This window comes from Myxocyprinus asiaticus, chromosome 43 (assembly GCF_019703515.2).
Source record: "Myxocyprinus asiaticus isolate MX2 ecotype Aquarium Trade chromosome 43, UBuf_Myxa_2, whole genome shotgun sequence".
In the NCBI taxonomy this organism is placed as follows: domain Eukaryota; kingdom Metazoa; phylum Chordata; class Actinopteri; order Cypriniformes; family Catostomidae; genus Myxocyprinus; species Myxocyprinus asiaticus.
Window position 1 is genome coordinate 33,426,577 of NC_059386.1, and position 23,615 is coordinate 33,450,191.

Consider the following 23,615-nt stretch of genomic DNA (forward strand, 5'->3'; position numbering starts at 1 on the left):
TTTCCACTCTAAGCTTAATTTTATTATTCACACCTTACAGTGTACAGCTCTTCCATTGTCTAGTGATGACTATGAAAGCAACAGAACCTCATCTGCTCGTTCAGGGCTTTAACTGGCTTCACTGATGAGGCGACCCAACCCTGAAACTGAAACCAGTGTGGTGGAAGTCAACAAGGGTGAATCTCCACAAAACATGTCCATATCACATCAAAAATCAGATATAATATAGCCTATATTGTATAAAGAAAATGAAGCCTATTTTTGTACCATTCCAATCATGTTTTACATTGTAACAATATTTTCATGAATTTAAGGAATATTCCAGGTTCAATACAAGTTAAGCTAAATCGACAGCATTTGTGACATAATATTGCCTTCAACCTTTTATATGTTTTTAAAGCAAAAGTGGATGTTACAGTGAGACACTTACAATGGAAGTGAATGGGGCCAATTTTTGGAGGGTTTAAAGGCAGAAATGTGAAGCTTATAATCTGATAAAAGCACTTACTTTAATTCTTCTGTTAAAACTCATGCATTATTTGAGTTGTAAAGTTGCATAAATGGACATTTTTGGGTTTTAGGGTTTGTTGACATTTATCACTCTTAAATCATGTCAGCATGTATAATGTTTACATCTTGTGGCAATACTTTTGAAACAGTGAGTATTTTAACGTTACCGCGGAGACCTAGCGCGTGTGGAGGCTTCACGCTATTCTCCGCAGCATCCACGCACCATGTGCCCCACCAAGAGCAAGAACCACATTACAGTGACCACGAGGAGGTTAACCCAATGTGACACGACACTCCCTAGCAACTGGGCCAATTTGGTTGCTTAGGTGACCTGGCTGGAGTCACTCAGCATACTCTGGATTCAAACTCGTGACTCCAGGGGTGGTAGGCAGCGTCATTACTCGCTGAGCTACCTATTTGTTATTCTCATTATTCTCAATGGTGATTCTCATTAGACTCTCATTGCAGTAATATTGTGTGTGCTATGTGTATATAGTATTATTGTCTGTATATTAAGTGTATTATTTACGATGGATACTGTGGACTGTATACCTTGCATACTGTTTACGTTTTGTGAATTTTGTATTATTATTATTAAAATCAGCTCAAAATAAAAGGAAATAAAATAAAGACTACCATTATATATTTATGATATATAATTATTCTCATAACAGCGATATAAATTAGGGGAAATGTAGTTAATTGCCATGAAAATAATGATTTTGGAGTGAAATATGACTTCTCTCACCTTGAAAACATCTTTAGTCAGCATTTTGCTCAGCATCTTTTTAATACATTTCCAGAGACATAAAATAACACGCCAAAACTCTCCAAAACAACTGACATTTGTACCGCGTTCCGCTCATATTTTCATACTGACCACATAGCAACACATCTGAGAGCGCTTGAAAGTTTCGACTAAAATTCCGGAAGTTTCTTGGGCCGGAAACTCCATATATGAATAATTATGGGCGGAGCCAGAGTCAACAGGTGTATAAGTACTTAAGAGTTCGCCGAGTCATGCAGTTGACAAAAGGCAGCGTATGAACAACGGAAGAGTTGGAGGAGCGGACTAAAGCCGGCTAGTAAGGTGTGAATTTGTATTTTATTTTTTTTTAGAAGATTCAGCTCGAAAATTGTTATTCATTAGAATACATGGAATTGTATTAAAGTAGACCTGGCTGTTTGAGCACGTTTTGAGAGTTACGTATAATAGTTTGCTCGGTTTTCCAATCTAACACGCCTGCTTCAGCTCATCAGCTGGTTAGTAAAGTCTCAATGACCTGAACTCTGTGTGTGTGTGTGTGTGTGTGTGTGTGTGTGTGTGTGTGTGTGTGTGTGTGTGTGTGTGTGTGTGTGTGTGTGTGTGTGTGAGAGAGAGAGTGAGTGAGTGAGTGAGACATTCAAAATATTCAGAGTTGGGTATACTATGGCACCAGGATTGGGAAATGCTGATTTAAGCAACAACAAAAAATGTAAACACCATTGGAAATTCTTGGAATTTTCTGAAGTTTTGAGTCTTTCCAGTTGTGTTTTGGGAGTTGTCTAAAGGGTTAGCCCATTTGGGAGTATACACTCTTGTTTGGCATCACAACTGTAATGCATTTCCACACTGTAAAATCAATTTTTTGCCTTCCTATATATTTGGGGTTCTTTTCATTTGAAACAAGGAAATTGGCACAAAAAAGGGGGGGGTAAATCTGGGTTTGTTTAAACTAGTTTTTAATCTAGAAATTCTAGCTGTTCCTTGATGTAATCTGAATCCATTTGTTTTCCTCCAGAAGAGAAGCCAGAAGAACCATCAAACATGGCTTTCAACACACTAACCTCAAGAGCTGTGCTCCTATATGATGAGTGGATCAAGGAAGCAGGTGAGTTTGCATCCTCTGGTGTAACATTTATCATTAAGGTGGAATTTGCTTCATTTTGTGATTTTGAAAAGTAAGAACACCTCTTGCATCTCTTTGTAGATCCACGGACAGGGAATTGGCTTCTGATGGCGTCCCCAATCCCCCAAACAATCATCATCGCTGCCTACGTCTACTTTGTGACATCACTGGGCCCTCGACTAATGGAGAACCGCAAGCCCTTTAACCTCAAGCAACCGATGATCATTTATAACGTCTCCATTGTGGTGTTTTCCCTTTACATGATATATGAGGTTAGTAGTTTGGCATTTGCTTTGCATGTTGAAATTGCTTCCTATGTTTTAGTCATTGTCTTGTCTACTGTTTGTCTCTGGGTGTACATCAAAACATGTTTTTCTGTCATCATGCAGTTTCTCATGTCAGGCTGGGCGAATGGATACACCTATGGGTGTGACCTTGTGGATTATTCTAGCTCTCCTCAGGCTCTTCGGGTATGTACAGTAAATGGAGCACATTCCTCTATTGATTGACTATTTGTCACTGACTTTGCATTAATTTGGTATTTCCTTTTGTATGTGTGTATATATAAATAGATGGCATGGACATGCTGGCTGTACTATTTCTCCAAATTCATTGAGATGCTGGACACTGTAAGTGTAACTTTGCCACAAAAGCTTTAATCTTGATTTTTGTGATTTTTGTTTAACATTGATGCAATTTGTCCTGGTGTCTTTATAGGTTTTCTTTGTCCTGAGGAAAAAGAACAGCCAAGTAACTTTCCTACATGTCTATCATCACTCAATCATGCCATTCACATGGTGGTTCGGAGTTCGATTTGCCCCAGGTAAAGTATTGCGAGGTTGCCCATCAAGACCCCATGAAATGGCTTGACAAGTGTATTTTGTTACTAAAGGCTTTGTTGACAGGAAGTTTGGGTGGGACTTTTCACCATTAACTTAGTTTACCTCACAGACATGATCTATCATTTGCTCATTTGTGGCAAGCAGTATTATGAGGAGAGCATTTTATTGGACACGTTTGCGTATTTGCCCCTGTATACAAGATTGAAGTGACTGTAAATTTCAAGTTTGTGCCTATAAAAGTTAATTTGTCAACTTTAGGAGTAAACTAGCATATGGATGATTTCAAAGCTGACATGAACTAAAAGCCACAAGTCCAAATGTGATTTTCATGAGCATCTTAATCTAACATTAGCAAAATCTGTAATTTTGGCTAGATTCTAATGTAATTTCCCCCCCCCCCCATAGGTGGTCTGGGAACTTTCCATGCCCTTTTGAACTGTGTTGTCCATGTCATAATGTATACCTACTATGCTCTCTCCGCTCTGGGACCTGTCTACCAGAAGTACCTCTGGTGGAAAAAGTATATGACCACCATCCAGCTGGTAAGTTTACCGTTTAAAAGCATACCTGCCAAATCCCATCTTTTTAAGAAATTGGACCCATTGATTGGGGGGAATTTAGGCATTTAATTTCTGAACTCAAAACTGATTTTAACTATCTTGTTGTCAGATCCAGTTTGTGATGGTGACCGCCCACATTGGCCAGTTCTTCTTCATGAAGGACTGTCCGTACCAGTTCCCTGTGTTCCTCTATGTTATTGGTCTGTATGGACTGATCTTCTTGATCCTGTTCCTCAACTTCTACTATCATGCCTATACCAAAGGCAAGAGGCTTCCAAAATTAATCCAGAATGGAACCAGCCACCAGAACGGGATCTACCTACACAAGAAGTCTGAGTAATTCTAACCTTGGCCACCAAAAAGTGAACTTCTAACTTATTAGTGGAAATATTCCTTTTTTATTTCAGAGTATGTTTAAGGTTCCACTCCCCTGTTTTATGTTAAAACTTTTGTGGAAAATCACTGTATCACTGGATTTATTATTTCTGAACTCGCACACTGGTGTTTCACTAGAGATGCTATCCTCATTTTTGTCTTTCACTCAAGGCTTTGAAATGAGTATGGGTTGGGATACAGTATTTCATTTTGTTTTTGTTAAAATATCCCTACTTGTAAATATTTGAATTCTCAGCTTTGGAATATGATTGAACTGCTGGCCAAATCTGAAATGAGGTAATGAGAGCATATTGAAGGTGAATGGGTTGTTGAAGGTCATGTTTTGGTTTTAACTAAATGAGCCCGAGGCCCTTTTTATCCTTGAGAAACTCTGACTGATAACCTGGTTGTGCTCGAACCTGAAGGTTTACTAAATGCCACCGAAGTGACATCATCTGAAGTTATTCATGTAGGTGATTTATGCTGTCAAAATGCTCTGTGACTATTTATTTCAATTGTTTATTTAATGTGAACCATTTCTTAATGTGATCTTAAAAAAAACAAAAAAAAAAAGTTTCTGATTGGCTATTATGCTTTTATGTACTTTAACTGTTTTGAGCAAAGATATAGCAAGACTGGATTGATGTGCCATGAATTTGCCTTTTGTTTTTGTCATTTTAAACCTAATTTGTTAAGTGTTTTGATAGTGAAACAAAATAAATTATTTGCGATATCGCTTGGTTTTCTTGTGATTACTCTTCCTTTACGTATTCAAGCCTCAAACTACAAATCCCATACTGCATTTGGGTTACACCGGAGAGATGCCCAAATTTGGTTGCGAGCAGTGTCACGTGGTTGGTTTCCTGTGCCAATCACATCGTTGGCAGGAACTTGTCGGTTTTCAAAAATAAAGCGACTGGTGTAGACTGTGGAGCTGATTAGAGATAAAAACATTAAATGGATAAATAATCTCAATTTAAACTTCTGGATGGTAAAATGATTGGACCTGGACCTTACAGGGCGACGAAGTTGGTAAGAATAACTTTAAAACCGGAAACACATTTGCTGAGAAATCGTTACATTTATGTGAGCTGGGTTACGTTGACCTCTGAACTCTCAATTTTAATGTTTAAATACGGTCAGATGTTTTTTAACTTGAAGCGATGGAAGGTTTTTGGATAACATTTATTGTTCTTGTTAAACTCTAGACTTTCTGTATTAACTAATATTGCATTACAGATCACTTTTAATGACAGAAATGGGCCAATTAAACTTTAATTCACAATAACCTCAAAGTTTTTCTCATTTTGTCCTACTGCTGTAAATCTAAATAAAATGGTAAATTGTTTCTTTAACAAAATAGTCCTTTTTAATAATGTTATAACTTGTAGACACATCTATGCACTTTATTCTTGAGGGGGAATTCCAGTGTAACAACCCTTACAAAAATGTTACCATGGTAACCATAGTTTCCACCAGGCTCCACTGTAAAAATGAATCCCATAAAATAATATATATAAATTCATTTGATTATAGAGACGAGATATAGGCAAAATGCAACACATATTGTCTAAATATTTCAATCTAAAAAATGATCTGCAGTTAATCTAAAATCTAGAGATATCAGTTAATGTAAGTAAATCTAAAAATATTACAATTATAATGAATACACTTGAACACCCCTCAATAAGGGGTCCCAGTCAGTTAAAACCACCATAAATTGTAATTACAAAGTATCTTTCCTTTTTTCCTAGTGGAATGAAACCATTAAGCTCTTCCGTGGTGGAATGCCAGTAAGGCGACACTGGGCTCATTTCAGAAGTTATGATCGCAGTTTCACAGGAGCTGAGGCTGTCGATTTCCTCCATGAACTGCTCATAAAGAACCAGAACTTTGGACTGGAGGTGACACGCTACCAAACACTCCAGTTACTCCGAAAATTCATTAAAAATCATGTTATCGAGGACGTCAAAGGGCAGTTCGGCAAAGAGGATTTTGAAGACAATGGGCATCTATACAGGTGTTTAAATAGTCCTGTGGTGGGGCAAATATTTTAGTATAAAAGTACAAATATTCCATGTCTCTCTATAAAAGCTGCATGCATAATCATTATAGAAGAATTTTATCCTGTTTAAGATAGTTTAGATGGTATAGTCAGATCTCAGGACGTAAGCTTTTCAAAAGTACTTCATGTCGGGACCTGGGTAGCTCAGTGAGTATTGACGCTGACTACCACACCTGGAGTCATGAGTTTGAATCCAGGGCGTGCTGAGTGACTCCAGCCAGATCTCCTAAGCAACCAAATTGGCACGGTTGCTGGGGTGGGTAGAGTCACGTTGGGTTACCCTCTTAGTGGTTGCTATAATGTGGTTCTCGCTCTCGATGGGGCGCGTGGTGAGTTGTGCGTGGATGCCGTGGAGAATAACGCGAAGCCTCCACACGCGCTACGTCTCCGCGGTAACGCTCAACAAGCCACGTGATAAGATGCGCAGATTGACGGTCTCAGACACGGAGGCAACTGAGATTCGTCCTCCACCACCCGGATTGAGGCGAGTCACTACGCCACCATGAGGACTTAGAGCGCATTGGGAATTGGGCATTCCAAATTGGGGAGAAAAGGGGAGAAAACAAATGTACTTCATGTCAACCATATATGCAATATATGTTGCATTAAAACAAAATGGGTGAAATTATGTTTTTGTTTGTGTAATTTTAATTACTATTCTAATAGGGCCAAATTATTAATAATAAACTATTGATGCAATCTACCAGATTTCCTCCACAATCACCTCTGAAGCCTCTTCCTGTGCGTCCACCTGTTAGAGATCAAATCTCAGTTCCCAGAATTCCATGCTGGGATGATTATGAGAACATACCAATCCCGGTAAAGATACCCATGAAACCTCTCATTATGGTAAGCGAATGTTTAACTGTGGAGATTGTATTATGTTTTATTTTGTCTGTTTATAATGATTTTTACGATACTTACTGACCATAATTTGTGCCTCTTTTTTTAATATAAAGTAATGTAAAATACTGTATTTATGATCTTAGAATTCAGGAACATGGAATAAGAGGCACAGCATTGCCATTGGGGAGTTACCAGAGTGCAAATTGATCCGAAGGGGAGAGTTAAGCCCCAAACATGTGGACCAGACATGGAAATCAATGACACTAACACAGTAAGCATTATCAGCCAAAAGGAAAAGACAGAAATTAAATATGTATTGGGAATCCAGGATTTGTAATGGCGGGTGTTTGGTAGGTGGCAGTTGCTCTATTCTGGCTCTGCTGCTTAAAAAGAAGGACTTTAGTTTGAAATTCAACAATATAAGCAAACGTTATATTACATTTTTTTCTTTAGAATAGCATGCACTGATGAATCATGCAAAATAAGACCGGAGACATTTATTAAGTAAATAGGGTCAATTTTGATTTCATGTTGAAATCTTTAAAGAAAAACCTTCTTTGTTAGTTTGCAGACTGTTTTGGGTCTTCAGTCATTGGACGGGGTTCTAGACGCAAAACTTCTTAGTCCAAAGCACATTGTTCATAATGTGTTTGGTATTAATAAGCAAGGTATTGTCATCCTGAAGAACAATGCAGGTGAGAATGCATTATACAGCACTTTAAAACATTTAGAAAAAGTTATTTTAGCTTATTTGTGACTAATTTTCTTTTTCTGTTCTTTAGAGGATTTGCCTCACTGGGTGTTATCTGCAATGAAATGTCTGGCAAACTGTGAGTGACTAGTTACCTGCTTTGTGAAATGGATTGCATTCAAAAGGCCATTCAAGGCCGAATATTACAGGGATTTTACTAGAGTTAGACTGATTTTTTTTATATTACGATTAATCTGTGCCAATATTTGCTTTTTTTTAACTATAGGTTATCGTCAAAAATCTATGCCGATATATATATATATATATACCCTTGATAAATATGAGCAAATAAGGCTGTGAAAAAAAATCTGCATTGTTTATCCTTTTGTTCTTTCATTCAAAAATAATGACAAAAATCTGTCCTTTAATTAAAGTGAAACAATTGAAACAGGGGAAATATCTCATTATTAAATAAATATTTTTCTCCAAAACGCATTGGCCATAATTTTTGGCACCCTTTTATTCAATACTTTTTGCAACCTCCCTTTGCCAAGATAACAGCTCTGAGTCTTCTCTTATGATGCCTAATGAGGTTGGAGAACACATGACAAGAGATCTGAGACCATTCCTCCATACAGAATCTCTCCAGATCCTTCAAATTCAGAGGTCCATGTTGGTGGACCCTCCTCTTCAGTTCACCCCACAGGTTTTCTATGGGGTTCAGGTCAGGGGAATGGGATGGCCATGGCAGAACCTTGATTTTATGGTCAGTGAACCATTTTTTGTGTTGATTTTGATGTTTGTTTTGGATCATTGTCCTGTTGGAAGATACAACCAGGGCCCATTTTAAGCTTTCTGGCAGAGGCAGAGGTTTTGATTTTTCATCTGTTGGTATTTGATAGAGTCCATGATGCCATGTATCCGAACAGGATGTCCAGGACCTCTGGCAGAAAAACAGCCCCACAACATTAAAGATCCAGCACCACATTTAACCGTGGGCATTGGGTATTTCTTCATCTCTGTGTACGCCAAACCCATCCCTGGTGTTTGCTGCCAAAAAATCCCTTTTTATGTTTCATCTGACCATAGAACCCGGTCGCATTTGAAGTTCCAGTAGTGTCTGGAAAACTGAAGATGCTTGAGTTTGTTGTTGGATGAGAGCAGAGGCTTTTTTTCTTGAAATCCTCCCAAACAGCTTGTAATGATGTAGGTGATGGCTGATTTTTTTTTTTTTTTTTTTTTTTTAGACTTTCTGACCCCAAGACCCAACTAATTTCTGCAATTCTCCAGCTGTGATCCTTGGAGATTCTTTGGCCACTTGAACTATCCTCCTCACTGTGCGTGAAGACAATATAGACACACGTCGTTTTCCAGGCCGCTTCTTAAGATCTCCAGTTGATTGGAACTTGTTAATTATTGCCCTGATGGTGGAAATGGGCATTTTCAATGCTTTGGCTATTTTCTTTTAGCCACTTTGCATTTTGTGAAGCTCGACAGCCTTTTGCCACACATCAGAACTATAGTCTTTAGTCTAACCCACTGTGATTGATGATTAAGGGAATTTGGCCTGTGTGTTACCTCATATTTATACCCCTGTGAAACAGGAAGTCATGGCTGAACAATTTCATGTTCCTAGTCACCCAGGTGCACTAAATAAAATGTAAAATATGAAATATGAATGTACTTCAGATATATTTTTTCACATAAGAATTTCTAGGGGTACCAATAATTGTGGCCAACGTGTTTTGGAGAAAAATATTCATTTAATTATGAGATATTTCCCCTCTTTCAATTGTTTTACTTTAATTAAAGGACAGATTTTTGTGAGTTTTTTGAATGAAAGAGCAAAAGGATAAACAATGCAGATCTTTGCTTATATTTACCAAGGGTGCCAATATTTTTGGCCACAATTGTATATATATTTTTTTTAATTACGATTAATCTGTGCTGATATTGCTTTTTGGAACTGTGGGTTATCAGCAAAAATCTATGCCGATATATATATATATATATATATATATATATATATACCGATCAGCCACAACATTAAAACCACCTGCCTAATATTGTGTAGGTCCCCCATGTACATCTCAGATTATTCTTCTCACCACGATTGTACAGAGTGGTTATCCGAGTGACCGTAGACTTTGTCAGTTCGAACCAGTCTGGCCATTCTCTGTTGACCTCTCTCATCAACAAAGTGTTTCCGTCCACAGAACTGTTGCTCACTGGGTGTTTTTTGTTTTTGGCACCACTCTGAGTAAATTCTAGAGACTGTTGTGTGTGAAAATCCCAGGAGATCAGCAGTTACAGAAATACTCAAAACACTCTTAAATACCTATAAAAGACACCAAATATTTATGAATATTACTTACAATATTCATAATAAACAGTATTTTTGCCAAGTTACTTGTTCATAAGTAACTTGGTACATTAATATGGAATAAAAATTTGATGTGCACATATCGGCAATTTTACAACAGCTTCAAATGTCAGTCGAATTGGTTTTATAATGCTTTTTATCATTCATTTTTTATTATGTTTTATACATCTTTGATATCATCTTAAGGGCCCAATGGCAGTGACAGCAGGCAGCCCATGTATCCAGGGTTCGAGAGAGAAGTCTTCAGGACAGTGGCAGAGCATTTTCAGAGACTGAAAGAACCGCTGTTGACTTTCCATCTGTATGAAATACTTGTCAGTATTTTGGGTGAGTGACAGACACAATGCTCAAGTTATTGGCATGACTGGTGATAGATATGGTGTACCAAGGCTGTCGAATTAAAAATACGCATTTGAATGCTAAAGCTGGGCATTAGAATTTTAGATGTGTGCCAAGCCAAGAAGATGGCTTAGGTGGAGGTCTTTGGATGTTGTGTATTGCTCTCTTATTAGTATTTCGCAGCATACTAAGCTATTTATTTTAAAGTGCTGTGTCAGGAAAGGAGAAATTTGGTGCATCTGTAACTAATGATAAACACTGCTGGAATATTGAATATTGAGTTGTGTGGTAGTACCATGGCACCAGTATACTGTACAACACTAAGTTAACATTGAACTGTTTATTGAAGCATTTCTTTTCTCATTTAAGATTTGAGAATATGAACTGGCTAAATCTTTTGATTTTATAATTTATGCACTAATTTAAAACGGAATGCACTTTTGTTAACAGCCAGGTATGTTCTTTGTGTTAAACAATAGAACACGGTGCTGTTTGGTTTATATTTATTGGTTGTGCCCTCTTGTGGACAACCCAATTTAAAATCTGGTGATCACTGATCTCTTGTAGCTTTTTCCCCTAACAGAAATAATGTCTTTAAAATGTCTTCTATAATTAGAATTTTGGAAATAATTAAAGGGATAGTTCACCTCTCATCATTTACTCACCCTCATGCCATCCCAGACGTGTATGGCTTTCTTTCTTCAGCAGAACACAAACAAAGGTTTTTAGAAAAATATCACAGCTCTGTAGGTCCATTCAATGCAAGTTTATGGTGTCCAAAATTTCAAAGCTCCAAAAAGTACATAAAGGCAGCATAAAAGTAATCCATGTGACTCCAGTGGTTTAATCCATGTCTCCTGAAGCGATATGATAGGTGTGGGTGAGAAACAGATCAATATTTAAGTCATTTTTTACTATAAATTTTCCTCCCTGCCCAGTAGGTGGCTTCTGAATAGATCCTATCGATTTTGGGTGAGAAAAGACTAAAATATAACTCATTTTTCACTGTAAATCTTGCCATTGCAGTCTCTAGGCATGATCATGATTTCAAGTTCGATTACACTTCCTTGTGCTTGACACATGTGCAGAGCGCTAGATGGCGCTAGGAAGTTATATCGTCTGTTTTCACCCAAAGCAGATTTTATTGAAGACATTGATTAAAACACTGGAGTCTTATGGATTACTTTTTTGCTGCCTTTATGTGCTTTTTGGAGCTTTGAAATTTTGGACACCATAAACTTGCGTTGTATGGACCTACAGAGCTGTGATATTTTTCTAAAAATCTTTGTTTGTGTTCTGCAGAAGAAAGAAAGTCATACACATCTGGGATGGCATGAGGGGGAGTAAATGATGAGAGAACTAATTTTTGGGCGAACTATTAATTTAAGTGAAAAATTCGAATGTAGTTTTTTTAGCCCTGTTGACAGCCTAAATGGGGTTTACTGATGGGCTACATTTTGAGATTATTGGCATCAACTAGTAACTGTGCCTAATTAACAGTCTGAATTTATACTACGTGACTGTTTTAAAATATTTTTGAATGAATTTTGACAGTACTTGAATAATTGTTTAATCTAATAATTTAATACATTTAAATTTAATAATTAAATCAAATAATTTAATGATACATTTTATTAATTATGATGTAATTTAACTATAAATGTAATTAATCATGATTTAATTTAATCATTATTATAAATGATTTATATACATATATATTAATAGTACATATGCATAGCAGCGTTATATAGGTATCATCATTGGCTATTGAGAAATCTAGTGTATCACTAATATGTACATTATATGATTATGAAACAAATTTTTACCACTTATTGTCAATGTAAAGTTGGTTCACTTCAGCTCTAAATTCTGTAAGTGATGCTGTTATTTTGGTATGGTTGTAACCGTGTTTGCTATGTACTGGTGTCCCGCAGGGCTTCTCCAGCAGCCGTCAGTTGCGGTTGAAGCGTTGCAGGTCTGCTGCCTCCTGCTGCCTCCAGCCAACCGGCGTAAACTACAGCTGTTAATGCGACTGATGGCTAAAGTCTGTGCCAACCCCACACTGCCCCCTCTGAACAACACCATAGGAGCACGTACCCTGGTAAATTACTCACCTCCTCTTTATTGCTTTGTGTAAACTTTAGAATGATCAGTTAACTGATAGTCCTAAACCGTCATAGTAATAAGTTAACTCTGGGTCAGACAATGTATAATTTGGCTCAGTTTCACACTGTCTGACTCCTCGAAATGTTGCTGTTCATGTAAAGATGGTTCAAACCTTCTCGCGGTGCATCCTGGGCTCCGCTGATGAGGTGGATTTGGACGAGCTGTTGGCAACCAAGCTGGTCACATTTATGATAGATAACCACAACGGTGTGCTGAAGGTGCCGTCCAACCTGAGAAAATCTGTTGAGGAACATCTGTCTCACCTCAGAAGAGCTCAGGTCAGCATCCTCTGTCACTCATCAAATGGTTTTTAACTCGATACTTCATTGAAAACTACATGAACTTCTGTAATGTGATGTATTTTCAAGTAAAAAAAAAGCACAGTGCCCACACACTTTGTCAGCCGTCTTGGTTTTGGAAGTGTTTTTCCCCAGTAATTTTTTCCATAGGATTTTTATTAAAGAGTACAAAGCCATGAACCAAACCAACCAGCTCCGAGGTAAATCACAACATTAGAAACTTTGATTTGAAGCAAACAGGACATAAAGACAAGACCATTACTTAACGTTTTCAATGAGGGAATGAACTACAATCCCATGAAGCACTGCGAATGACGTAATCAAATTCAAAACGATGGACAAATATAAAACTATTGATTTAAAGTTGTTGATTATAAGTATAGAATCAATATATTTAAAGTTCATTGCAAAATATTCAGATATAAACAAATATATCAGTAGTTCGTGAGTGTGGACTCGATTGCGTCATTCACAGTTCATCATGGGAGTGGGCTGACGCTGTAGAGCTCTTTTAGCGCACTTTGTTTGCCGTGATTCTCTGATTGGTGGATCACCAGACATTCTGCTAGAAAAATTATTTAGTTGAAATAACGTGGACTGATGCATATACCATTGATTAACAACCTCAGAGCTCACAGTAGGTCTGTCTTTAAAGGGTTATACATTATCGTTAAAAATCAATTCCCCTTTTGAGAAAATGAATGGGATTTTTACTTCCCGAACCAGACTGTTGCGCTCTATAGGGATTTGATTGGTTGGGAATATGTTTGACTATGATATTATTGGTTAATGTTATTTTTCCCTACCCACAAGGCCTTGACATCAGCAGAAAAGAAAAATTGTCTCAAAGGTGGAAAAAATTGTTACATTTGGATTGGATTATTACATACATACATTACATTTACATTTAGAAAAAGTATGAAAAAAAAACACTTTTTAATAATGACATGCAATGACATGCACTGATGAATTGTACATAGTAACACCAGGAACATTTATTATTATCAAAGTAAAAAGGGTAATTTTTGATTTTATGTTAACTTTTTTTTCTCCATCATTTATTGTATTTATTTTAACAGCCCCAAAGAAATGTGAAACTTGTTCACACAATTAAATTAAATCAAATCCCGTTTAAAGGTGCTATTAGCCGTGCTAGAATTTCCGCAAGCTGTCAAGCTGAGCCGTTGGATTAGTTGGATTTTTTTCCCAAAACCCTGCCCTCCAAAGATACCAAATGAGCTTTATTGAGACTGACACGAGCAGAAACGGTTGTCAGAAACAACAGCAGCAATATAGCGCCCTCAACTGACAACTGTTATGAGCAACATGGCATAAAAATGGCATTAAGCCTCAATAATTTCCTCTAACACAATACTATGAGAATGCGCAAAATGATTGACAGGCAGAAAGTGTCATTGTCCACGGACACATTTATTTGCTGTTTACAGAGTCTAGAGCTGTCACAGAGACCGGTGAGATATCTCAGGACACTTATTTCATTATTATCTTTCAGGGAGAATTAAACATTTTTACATTCATTTCCATGAAAAAATTGCTTACAGCACCTTTAACCCCACCCCCTCCCATATCCCCCCGGTTTCATGTTAACTTTTAAGTTCTGTGTAGGAGTTATTTATCCTTTTTCCTTTAAAAAATGTAGAAATGATCATTTAACATTTTTACTGATTTGTAAGGAATAACTTTCATTTTGAAGCAAATGAACTCTGTGAAATGTGTGTTGGCTACCACATGTCCTCATCTTCTCTCTCGCTTTGGTTTATTGAAGATAAAGTATGCAGGTGCAGACACAGACACCTCCATGATGTCTCCACCACACTTGTTCTGCAGACAGGTCAGCAGAGAGGAGTTTGAGGAGCAGAGAGTCTCAGGATCTCACGGGGCCGTTGGAGAACTTCTGGAGAACATCATAAAAGACAAGAACATGTCCATTAAAGACAAGAAGAAGAAACTCAAGCAGGTTAGAGAGGATTCTTATGAATAGAATTATCTGTTAAAGGAGTATTTAAGATCTACACAAAACATTCTGTCGATTGCCACAGAAAATAATTTTGACGTGCCCATCAGTTTTTAAAAATCCCATTAATTTCCTGCATAGGGGAGTTGATTTTTAACGATAACTTATAAAACTTTAAAGACAGACCTAGCATGAGATCAGATGCTGTTAACTGATGGTATATACTTCTGTTGAAGCCATCAGTCCATGTTATTTCAACTTAATAAAATGTGTTTAAAAATGGAATTCCTTGTGAAGAACTACACTACCCATAATCCTGTAGGGAAACAATCCACCAATCAGAGAATCGTAGCAAACAAAGTGCACCAAAAGAGCTCTGCAGTGACTGCCCACTCTTATGACACACTGTGAATGATGCAATCAAGTTGCCCTCCCTACACTCTCAAACTACAGTACCTTATATATTTGTATATATCGGAATATTTTGCAATAAAATGTATTGTTTTAATACTTACGAACAACAACTTTAAATCAAAAGTTTTATAATTTTCCATCGTTTTTAATTTGATAACGTCATTTGCAATGCTTCTTGGGGTTCGAATACTTTTTTGCTACAAAGAAAAGTTTATAATGTTGTGATACACTTTGGAGCTGTAGTGTTTGTTTCATGGCTTTGATCTCTTTATGAAGTATTTTATGAAATCCCTATGGGAAAAATTAATGGGGAAAAATACTTCTGGAACCAAGACGGCTGAAAAAGTGGGCGGGCACTGTTGTGCTCTATTATAGAAACCTAACAGGTGCATCCAGCACTGCGAATAATTAGAGGAATATACTGTAGAAGTTCATTAAACCGTCTGGGACACTGGCCCCCATAGACTTCCATTGTAAGTGTACTGCTGTAAATTAACTTTCCGTTTGTTTTTACAAACTGAGGGGTGAGTTGAAATGATTTTCTGTGGTAATTTAATTGAGTTGTATTTAACCCTAAATAAAAGAAAGTTTTTTCACAAGGCTGATATGTACTTAATGTTCCTGTAACTCGATTGCATGTTTCTTATGTCTTCTTTTCCTCTGTATGGTTTCTCTGTTTTTCAGTTTCAGAGATCTCATCCTGAAATCTACTGCAGACGGTTTCCCACATCTGAAAGTGAAGCAGCGCTTTTTCCAGAGAAACCCCAGAGAATCAAACCTCAACTGATGTCCCTCACACTGAAGAAACCATTCCAGCCCTTTCAGAGAAGCTGGAGCTTTCGCGCTTGAATCAGTAGTGTGGTTAGTGTGTCACTGATGGCCATGTTAAGTATTATTATTAAGGAGAGTAGTTACTGAATATCAAAGAAAGGCCTTTTTATAGAGCCTTTCTACTATTACAAAATTAACACCAATTTCACCTATCAGTGATCAGTTGACTGAATTGTTGGTTGAAACAAAGTAAAATGCTGTGCATTGGAACACTATGGGAATAGGCCTAAAATAACAATAAAAACTTTTTTTTATATGCAAATAACATTTTATTATAGCCAAAATAGACCCCAAAAGGCATCAGTAATGCCCATTTTTATATGTTTTAAAAACATCCACAACATTTCCAATCACTTGAATTCTATTTTTTAATAGGCTGTAATGTTTTGTTTATATTTAGTTAGGTGTTGTCTAACACGGCTGTCAAGTTCTCGGTTCTGGTAAATGATGTTGTCCCTGATATTTGTGCTGGTCACCAGAAAATGTCTTTTAAAAAGTCATCTTTTATACTCTTGTAGATTAATAAACTCTGTCAGGTAGGTCTTGACTACTGATGTAGTAACAACTACAGGCTGTATATTTCTGTTTCTCTTTTTGTAATTTTATACTTTAAAGTGAAAGTTCACCCAAAAATTAAAATTCTCTCATCATTTAATCCCCCTCATGCCATCCCAGATGTGTATGACTTTATTTCTACTGCAGAACACAAACAAAGATTTTTAGAAGAATACCTCAGCTCTGTAGGTCTATACAGAGCAAGTGAATGGTGACCAGAACTTTGAAGCTCCAAAAAGCAAATAAATGCAGCATAAAAGTAATCCATATGACTCCAGTGGTTTAATCCATTTTAAGTCTTCTGAAGTAATCCAATCAATTTTGGGTGAGAACAGACCAAAACGTAACTCTTTTTTACTGTACATCTTGCCTTGGCAGTCTCTTGTCAAAATCATGATTTCAAGATCGATTACACTTCCTAGTGCTTGACATATGCACAGAGCGCTAGATGGCACAGGAAGTGTAATCGAGCTTGAAATCATGATCGCTAAGGAGACTGCTGATGTCAAGATTTATAGTAAAAAAGGAGTTACATTTTGGTCTGTTCTCACCCAAAACAGATTGGATTGTTTCAGAAGACATGGATTAAACCACTGCAGTTGAATGGGTTACTTTTATGCTGCATTTATATGCTTTTTGGAGCTTTAAAATTCTGGCCACCATTCACTTGCATTGTATGGACCTACAGAGCTGAAATATTCTTCTAAAAATCTTTGTTTGTGTTCAGCAGAAGAAAGAAAGTCATACACATCTGGGATGGCATGAGGGTGAATAAATGATGAGAGAATTTACATTTTTGGGTGAACTATTAATGTTTTCTTTGCATTTACTGATTTGTAGTGTTATATTTATGTGCTACTCCAGTCTATGTTTCTGTCATTGTGTTTGTTTAACTGTTTATTGGGTGTTTTATCTGGTTTTCCTAGTAGTTTAGTGTCTGTCATGTTTGCAAACATATCATCTAGCACTGCACAAATCGTTGACATTTTATCACACACTTATTTATAATTTTTTTCTGTACTCTATGAATGGCGATCTACGCTGTCACAATGCTGGACATTTTCAATATCTGAAAAATTATGACTAGGATGTAATTTTTTTTTATCTCTGTTTCTAAAAAATGGTTCGGTGATCAAAATGAATTTCTCAAAAAAAAGTTGATTTTGTGAACAAATGCTGGAGTTACTGTTACGGATTTAGACGTGTGCGCTGGGATCACAAATATGTAATTGCATAAAATACATCTAATATAATAATATGACGTTTCCCTTGGATTTTTCATTCCTATGCCATTCTTTTATGTTGGAAGACATCCCGCTAAACAGGAACTAATATTTATTCAGTGTACTGTAGCACGGAAGAGAAAACGTAGGCAAGTTATATTCTGAAGAGTAATAATGTTAAATAGGGTATAATGGGGCTAAAGGCACACCTTAAGGAAAATAAGCTTTTTTTCTGGTCACAAAGTGTATCAAGATTGAAAAAAAAAATATTTATTTTTATTGTATATTAATGGAGTAACATAATTTGCGTGAAGGTTGTTTTGATTAAAATTCATATTAAATTTATGAATGTATTCATACTTTTTTTTTTTTTTTTTAAGAATTTTTCCAAAAATAAATTTGATAATTTCAGGGATTTTCATTAGCTACATAAATTTGCAACATTTTAAAAATGATTAAAAATCAAATCAAATTACCTCAAACTTTAGACATTACACCAATGATCTCATGGATCAGGAATATTTTGCATTGTATAATGACAAACAGATGTTATGGGAAGTACTGTGGTAGTTTTTGTTGCTGTTTAGTGTTTTGGGAAAAAAAACCGAATGAAAAGTGCATTTAGCTCCGTTTTTCCCCACCTCCAGTCTAATCAAGATGGTTAAAACCTTTAAAAATCCATTTTCATTATTTGTATTTGTTTTATAGTTCCTGCTACAAACTCCAACTTTCCTCCACAAGAGGTCAGTAGATCACTGCTAATGAAGCCCTTCTAGAAAATACTGACGATAACATTCAATACCTTGTGCATTTCTCAGTTCAAAGCAGGCCTGGTTGAAAGAAAGGCAATCATACATTTATTCATTGAACTTATAGTTTCTGCTATCCATCATACTGTACAGGTTAATATATTTGCAGACAGATCTTCCAAGTCTCCTATAATACATGATAAAACATACAATATCTCCTATATCACACCTCACTTCTGTAGCCATCATGTAGGCATTCATCCATAAAGAGGGAATCCCTGCAGAAGACATTATGTCTAAAAGGGGATGCAGTTGTTCTCTAGCTACTAAAATAAAATAAAATCAGAACAGCAGTCATTATGGACACAAACGAACATGCTGTACTTTACATAATGTTACAATTTCACACAATCTATATATACAGTGTTTAAATATATATATATATATATTCTACAGAGACGTCTCAGCAGGCCTCGGGCTCCCCTGTTCTGTTCCATGTAATCAAATGCTCCCGGCATGCAGGTTTCAGCATTAATTACATCTCTTTAAGGGGCCTGTTCAAAGGCAGCGAATCATCCGCAAAGTTAAAGATGGACTTTTTGAAGGTCACTTTCCTTTCTAGCTGCTGGTCAATATCTAAGGCCTCTGGGCTCCATCCAGGTACAGCTCATCTGGAGACAGGGGAGAAATGCTGGCGTCTGAAAAGGAGGAGTTTAAATATAGCATGAGAATACAATGCATCGGGAATCTCAGTAACAACAATTCTTTTTAGGGTTCTGGAATTTAGGACATTCTAAATTCTCAAAATTGCCATTAAGCATTCCGTTAATTTTCTTAATATTATAAACTGTGCATGTGCATTCAGTTTATTGGTATGAAACGGTAAGCATCCTGAAATGTGTACTACAAAATATAAATTACTAAATCAGATTAATTTACCGATTACTTAACAAAAAAGGTAATCAAATGACTATTTAATTGACTTTTAAGATACATTCCCACTCAATAAATTCAAAATAATGTCTATATTTCCTCCTTGCTCGTTGTTGTCCCTTCAGCTGTCACAGAAACATAAACAGGTTTTCATAATTCATGTTTTAAATGCTGTCTAAACAAAAAATATTATTTTAGAAATATGTGTAACCAAAGTAATGAATTCAAATTAATTAACCTAACTGAAATTCAGTAACTGTAATCTGATTACAAGAATTTAAATTGTAATGTGTTACACTACTTTTTGATGTTGAAAATTATTTAGATTACATAAGATGTTGGTTAATTGAGAAAAATAACCTTGGGAGAAACCAGGCTCACTGTGGGGGCCAGTTCCCCTCTGGCTAAGCAGCATGAATATAATGGCAATATTAGTTATTTACTCAGACACACTCTCTCAGTTTAAGTCTAGACTAAAGACTCATCTTTTCAGCCAGGCATACACCTAATTTATCCATCAGCTCATAGTTATACTGCATTAGTTAGGTCTGCCGGAACCGGAAACTCATATTCCATAATCCTGTTTGAAATGAATGGCATCTATGCTAATATTACTCTTTTTGTTTCCCTGTCTTAACCTATCAATACATATCATGAGGGTACCAGAGCCTGCCAGATCCAGCTCTGTTCCTGCCTGATGTCCAACTCTACTACTACGTGATGCTGAGTGATTACGACTAACTGCAGCCTGTGCCAGCCAGATATCACTTCAGTTTACTACGATGGATTTCACGGAGGATGAACTGATGCCAGTTGTCACATTCATACTCTGTGTTTGTTGTTTATTTGGAGACCCACAGCAACCCTGCACCAACACCTATTTCATACCCCTAAACCTAACCCTAACCTTACCCCTATACCTTAACCTAACCACAAAGATTAAAAAAATGAAAATTTGTCAAATTATTAAATATATGGCACTGTAAAAGTTCTATTGAATACAATCACACCACAGTATCACTAGGTGGCGACAGTGAGGAGAAACATGATGAAAATGAAGAGAGTAAGAAGATGCTAAGCTAATAGAGTGCAATAATGCCTGCCCACTTTTTCAGCCATCTGGGTTCCAGAAGTATTTTCCCCCATTCATTTCTTCCATAGACTTTTTATAAAAGAGTTGTAAGCCATTAACAAAAACAACCAGCTCTGAGGTGAATCACAACATCTCAAACTTTGTTTTGAGGCAAAAAAGTATTTGAATATCAGATATAAAGACAAAGGTACAAGGCTGTGTATTTATCGTCTTTCATGAGGTTCACAAACTACAATCCCATGAAGCATTGCGAATGATGTCATTGAAAAAAACAGATGGGAATATATACAGTGCATCCAGAAAGTATTCACAGTGCTTCACTTTTTCCACATTTTGTTATGTTACAGCCTTATTCCAAAATGGATTAAATTCATTATTTTCCTCAAAATTCTACAAACAATACCCCATAATGACAACATGAAAGAAGTTTGTTTGAAATCTTTGCATGTACACAAGTATTCACAGCCTTTGCTCATTACTTTGCTGAAGCACCTTTGGCACTAATTACAGCCTCAAGTCTTTTTGAGTATGATGCTACAAGCTTGGCACACCCATTTTTGGGCAGTTTCTCCCATTCTTCTTTGCAGGACCTCTCAAGCTCCATCAGGTTGGATGGGGAGCGTCGGTGCACAGCCATTTTCAGATCTCTCCAGAGATGTTCAATCGGGTTCAAGTCTGGGCTCTGGCTGGGCCACTCATGGACATTCACAGAGTTGTCCCGTACCACTCCTTTGTTATCTTGGCTGTGTGCTTAGGGTCGTTGTCCTGTTGGAAGATGAACCTTTGCCCCAGTCTGAGGTCCAGAGCGTTCTGGAGCAGGTTTTCATTAAGGATGTCTCTGTACATTGCTGTATTCATCTTTCCCTCGATCCTGACTAGTCTCCCAGTTCCTGCCGCTGAAAAACATCCCCACAGCATGATGCTGCCACCACCATGCTTCATTGTAGGGATGGTATTGGCCAGGTGATGAGCGGTGCCTGGTTTCCTCCAGGCATGACGCTTGCCATTCAGGCCAAAGAGTTCAATCTTTGTTTCTCATGGTCTGAGAGTCCTTCAGGTGCCTTTTGGCAAACTCCAGGCAGGCTGTCATGTGCCTTTTACAGAGGAGTGGCTTCCGTCTGGCCACTCTACCATACAGGCCTGATTGGTGGAGTGCTGCAGAGATGGTTGTTCTTCTGGAAGGTTCTCCTCTCTCCACAGAGAAACGCTGGAGCTCTGTCAGAGTGACCATCGGGTTCTTGGTCACCTCCCTGACTAAGGCCCTTCTCCCCCGATCGCTCAGTTTGGCCGGGTGGCCAGCTCTAGGAAGAGTCCTGGTGGTTCCAAAATTCTTCCATTTACAGATGATGGAGGCCACTGTGCTCATTGGGACCTTCAATGCTGCAGAAATTTTTCTGTACCCTTCCCCAGATCTGTGCCTCGATACAATCCTGTCTCGGAGGTCTACAGACAATTCTTTGGACTTCATGACTTGGTTTGTGCTCTGACATGCACTGTTAACTGTGGGACCTTATAAAGACAGGTGTGTGCCTTTCCAAATCATGTCCAATCAACTGAATTTACCACAGGTGGACTCCAGTCAAGTTGAAGAAACATCTCAAGGATGATCAGTGGAAACAGGATGCACCTGAGCTCAATTTTGAGTGTCATGGCAAAGGCTGCGAATACTTATGTACATGTGATTTTTTTTTTTTTAATAAATTTGCAAAGATTTCAAACAAACTTCTTTCACGTTGTCATTATGGGTTATTGTTTGTAGAATTTTGAGGAAAATAATGAATTTAATCAATTTTGGAATAAGGCTGTAACATAACAAAATGTGGAAAAAGTGAAGTGCTGTGAATACTTTCCGGATGCACTGTAAAACTGTTGATTTTAGGTTGTTGATTATAAGTATAGAATCAATATATTTTAGGCTTATTGCAAAATATTCCAATATGTACAAATAGATAAGTAGTTTAAGGGTGAAGAGACATCGACTCATTTACGTCATTCACAGTGCATTATGGGAGTGGGCGGTCGCTCTGATTCCGTTTCATGGGTTTGTTGGCCAAGGTTCTCTGAATGGTGCATCTTTCTCTGCTGTACCATGGGTAATGTAGATGTTTATAATGAATTCCACTATCAAACATGATTTTTAAATACTGAAGTTGAAATAACATAGACGGAAGGCTTCAAAAGAAGCATATACCATTGATAAACAACCTCGTAGCTCACAGTAGTTCTGTCTTTAAAGGTTTATAAGTTATCGTTAAAAAATCAATTCATCTATGGGATACATGAATGGGATTTTTTGTTGCGCTATATAGGCTAGTTATCTTGTAAGCTAACTGGAGGAAACAGAGTATAGAAATGTTAAATTTACCACTTATATCTTGAGTTTAATAATATGTTATGTGACATAATTTAAAAGTTATTCTTAAGACAACATTAATCACACAGCGATTGCATAGGATATGGAACGTTCTTTCAGCCAACAGAACTGCTTTGGGATCCAACGGGGGCGTTACTTGGAGTTGCCGTGTTATCTAGAGGTTGTTCCTTGTCGTCTTGCGGGACACAGACAGATACACTTGGCATGGCCAGCTCATAAAACTAGGGATGCACAGGTGAATCAGCTGCCGATATTTAGTGGGAAATTATTGACCAAATTAAAACCATCGGCATATCGGTTATAAGCATGAAAATGCCGATATGGAAAACCAATGGTTTATTTATAATTAATTATTTACTCACTTTGGAAAAACTCTGAATTCAAATGCACAATCCAAGAATAATAATATCCACAATATGTAGAAGGGTTGTCACTCCTAAGAACATGTTATATTGAATTTTTATTCTTTCTTGTTCTCATGTTAATATGGAAAAAACGGCATA

At 37.1% G+C, this 23,615-nt stretch overlaps 3 protein-coding genes across 7 annotated transcripts in view; all 3 read left to right on the forward strand.

The window, feature by feature from the left end:
- Nucleotides 1–23,615, forward strand: part of LOC127433694 (membrane-associated phosphatidylinositol transfer protein 2-like) — a 694,725-nt gene that overhangs the window by 341,563 nt on the left and 329,547 nt on the right. The gene's annotated exons all lie outside the window — the stretch shown is intronic.
- Nucleotides 101–4,909, forward strand: LOC127433709 (elongation of very long chain fatty acids protein 7-like). 4 transcript variants are annotated; one of them, XM_051685842.1, is made up of 8 exons: nucleotides 101–176; nucleotides 2,292–2,381; nucleotides 2,481–2,671; nucleotides 2,789–2,869; nucleotides 2,972–3,028; nucleotides 3,117–3,222; nucleotides 3,647–3,783; nucleotides 3,911–4,909. In XM_051685842.1, exons 1-8 carry the CDS (start codon nucleotides 125–127, stop codon nucleotides 4,139–4,141), a joined length of 945 nt encoding a protein of 314 aa, XP_051541802.1. In that variant the 5' UTR covers nucleotides 101–124; the 3' UTR covers nucleotides 4,142–4,909. The 4 variants fall into 4 exon arrangements, with proteins under 4 accessions (XP_051541802.1, XP_051541803.1, XP_051541804.1 ...); XM_051685843.1 differs by lacking the exon at nucleotides 101–176 and adding an exon at nucleotides 1,535–1,600; XM_051685844.1 differs by lacking the exon at nucleotides 101–176 and adding an exon at nucleotides 1,541–1,600 and having other exon boundaries at nucleotides 2,295–2,381.
- LOC127433707 (DEP domain-containing protein 1B-like) lies at nucleotides 5,026–20,728 on the forward strand. Of its 2 annotated transcripts, XM_051685837.1 has the most exons (12): nucleotides 5,026–5,208; nucleotides 5,931–6,196; nucleotides 6,949–7,090; nucleotides 7,231–7,358; nucleotides 7,652–7,782; nucleotides 7,870–7,917; nucleotides 10,348–10,488; nucleotides 12,435–12,601; nucleotides 12,768–12,944; nucleotides 14,752–14,943; nucleotides 16,039–16,215; nucleotides 20,304–20,728. In XM_051685837.1, the coding sequence occupies exons 1-11, from the start codon at nucleotides 5,173–5,175 to the stop codon at nucleotides 16,201–16,203; spliced, it is 1,593 nt and encodes a 530-aa protein (XP_051541797.1). In that variant the 5' UTR covers nucleotides 5,026–5,172; the 3' UTR covers nucleotides 16,204–16,215; nucleotides 20,304–20,728. The 2 variants fall into 2 exon arrangements, with proteins under 2 accessions (XP_051541797.1, XP_051541796.1); XM_051685836.1 differs by lacking the exon at nucleotides 20,304–20,728 and having other exon boundaries at nucleotides 16,039–16,879.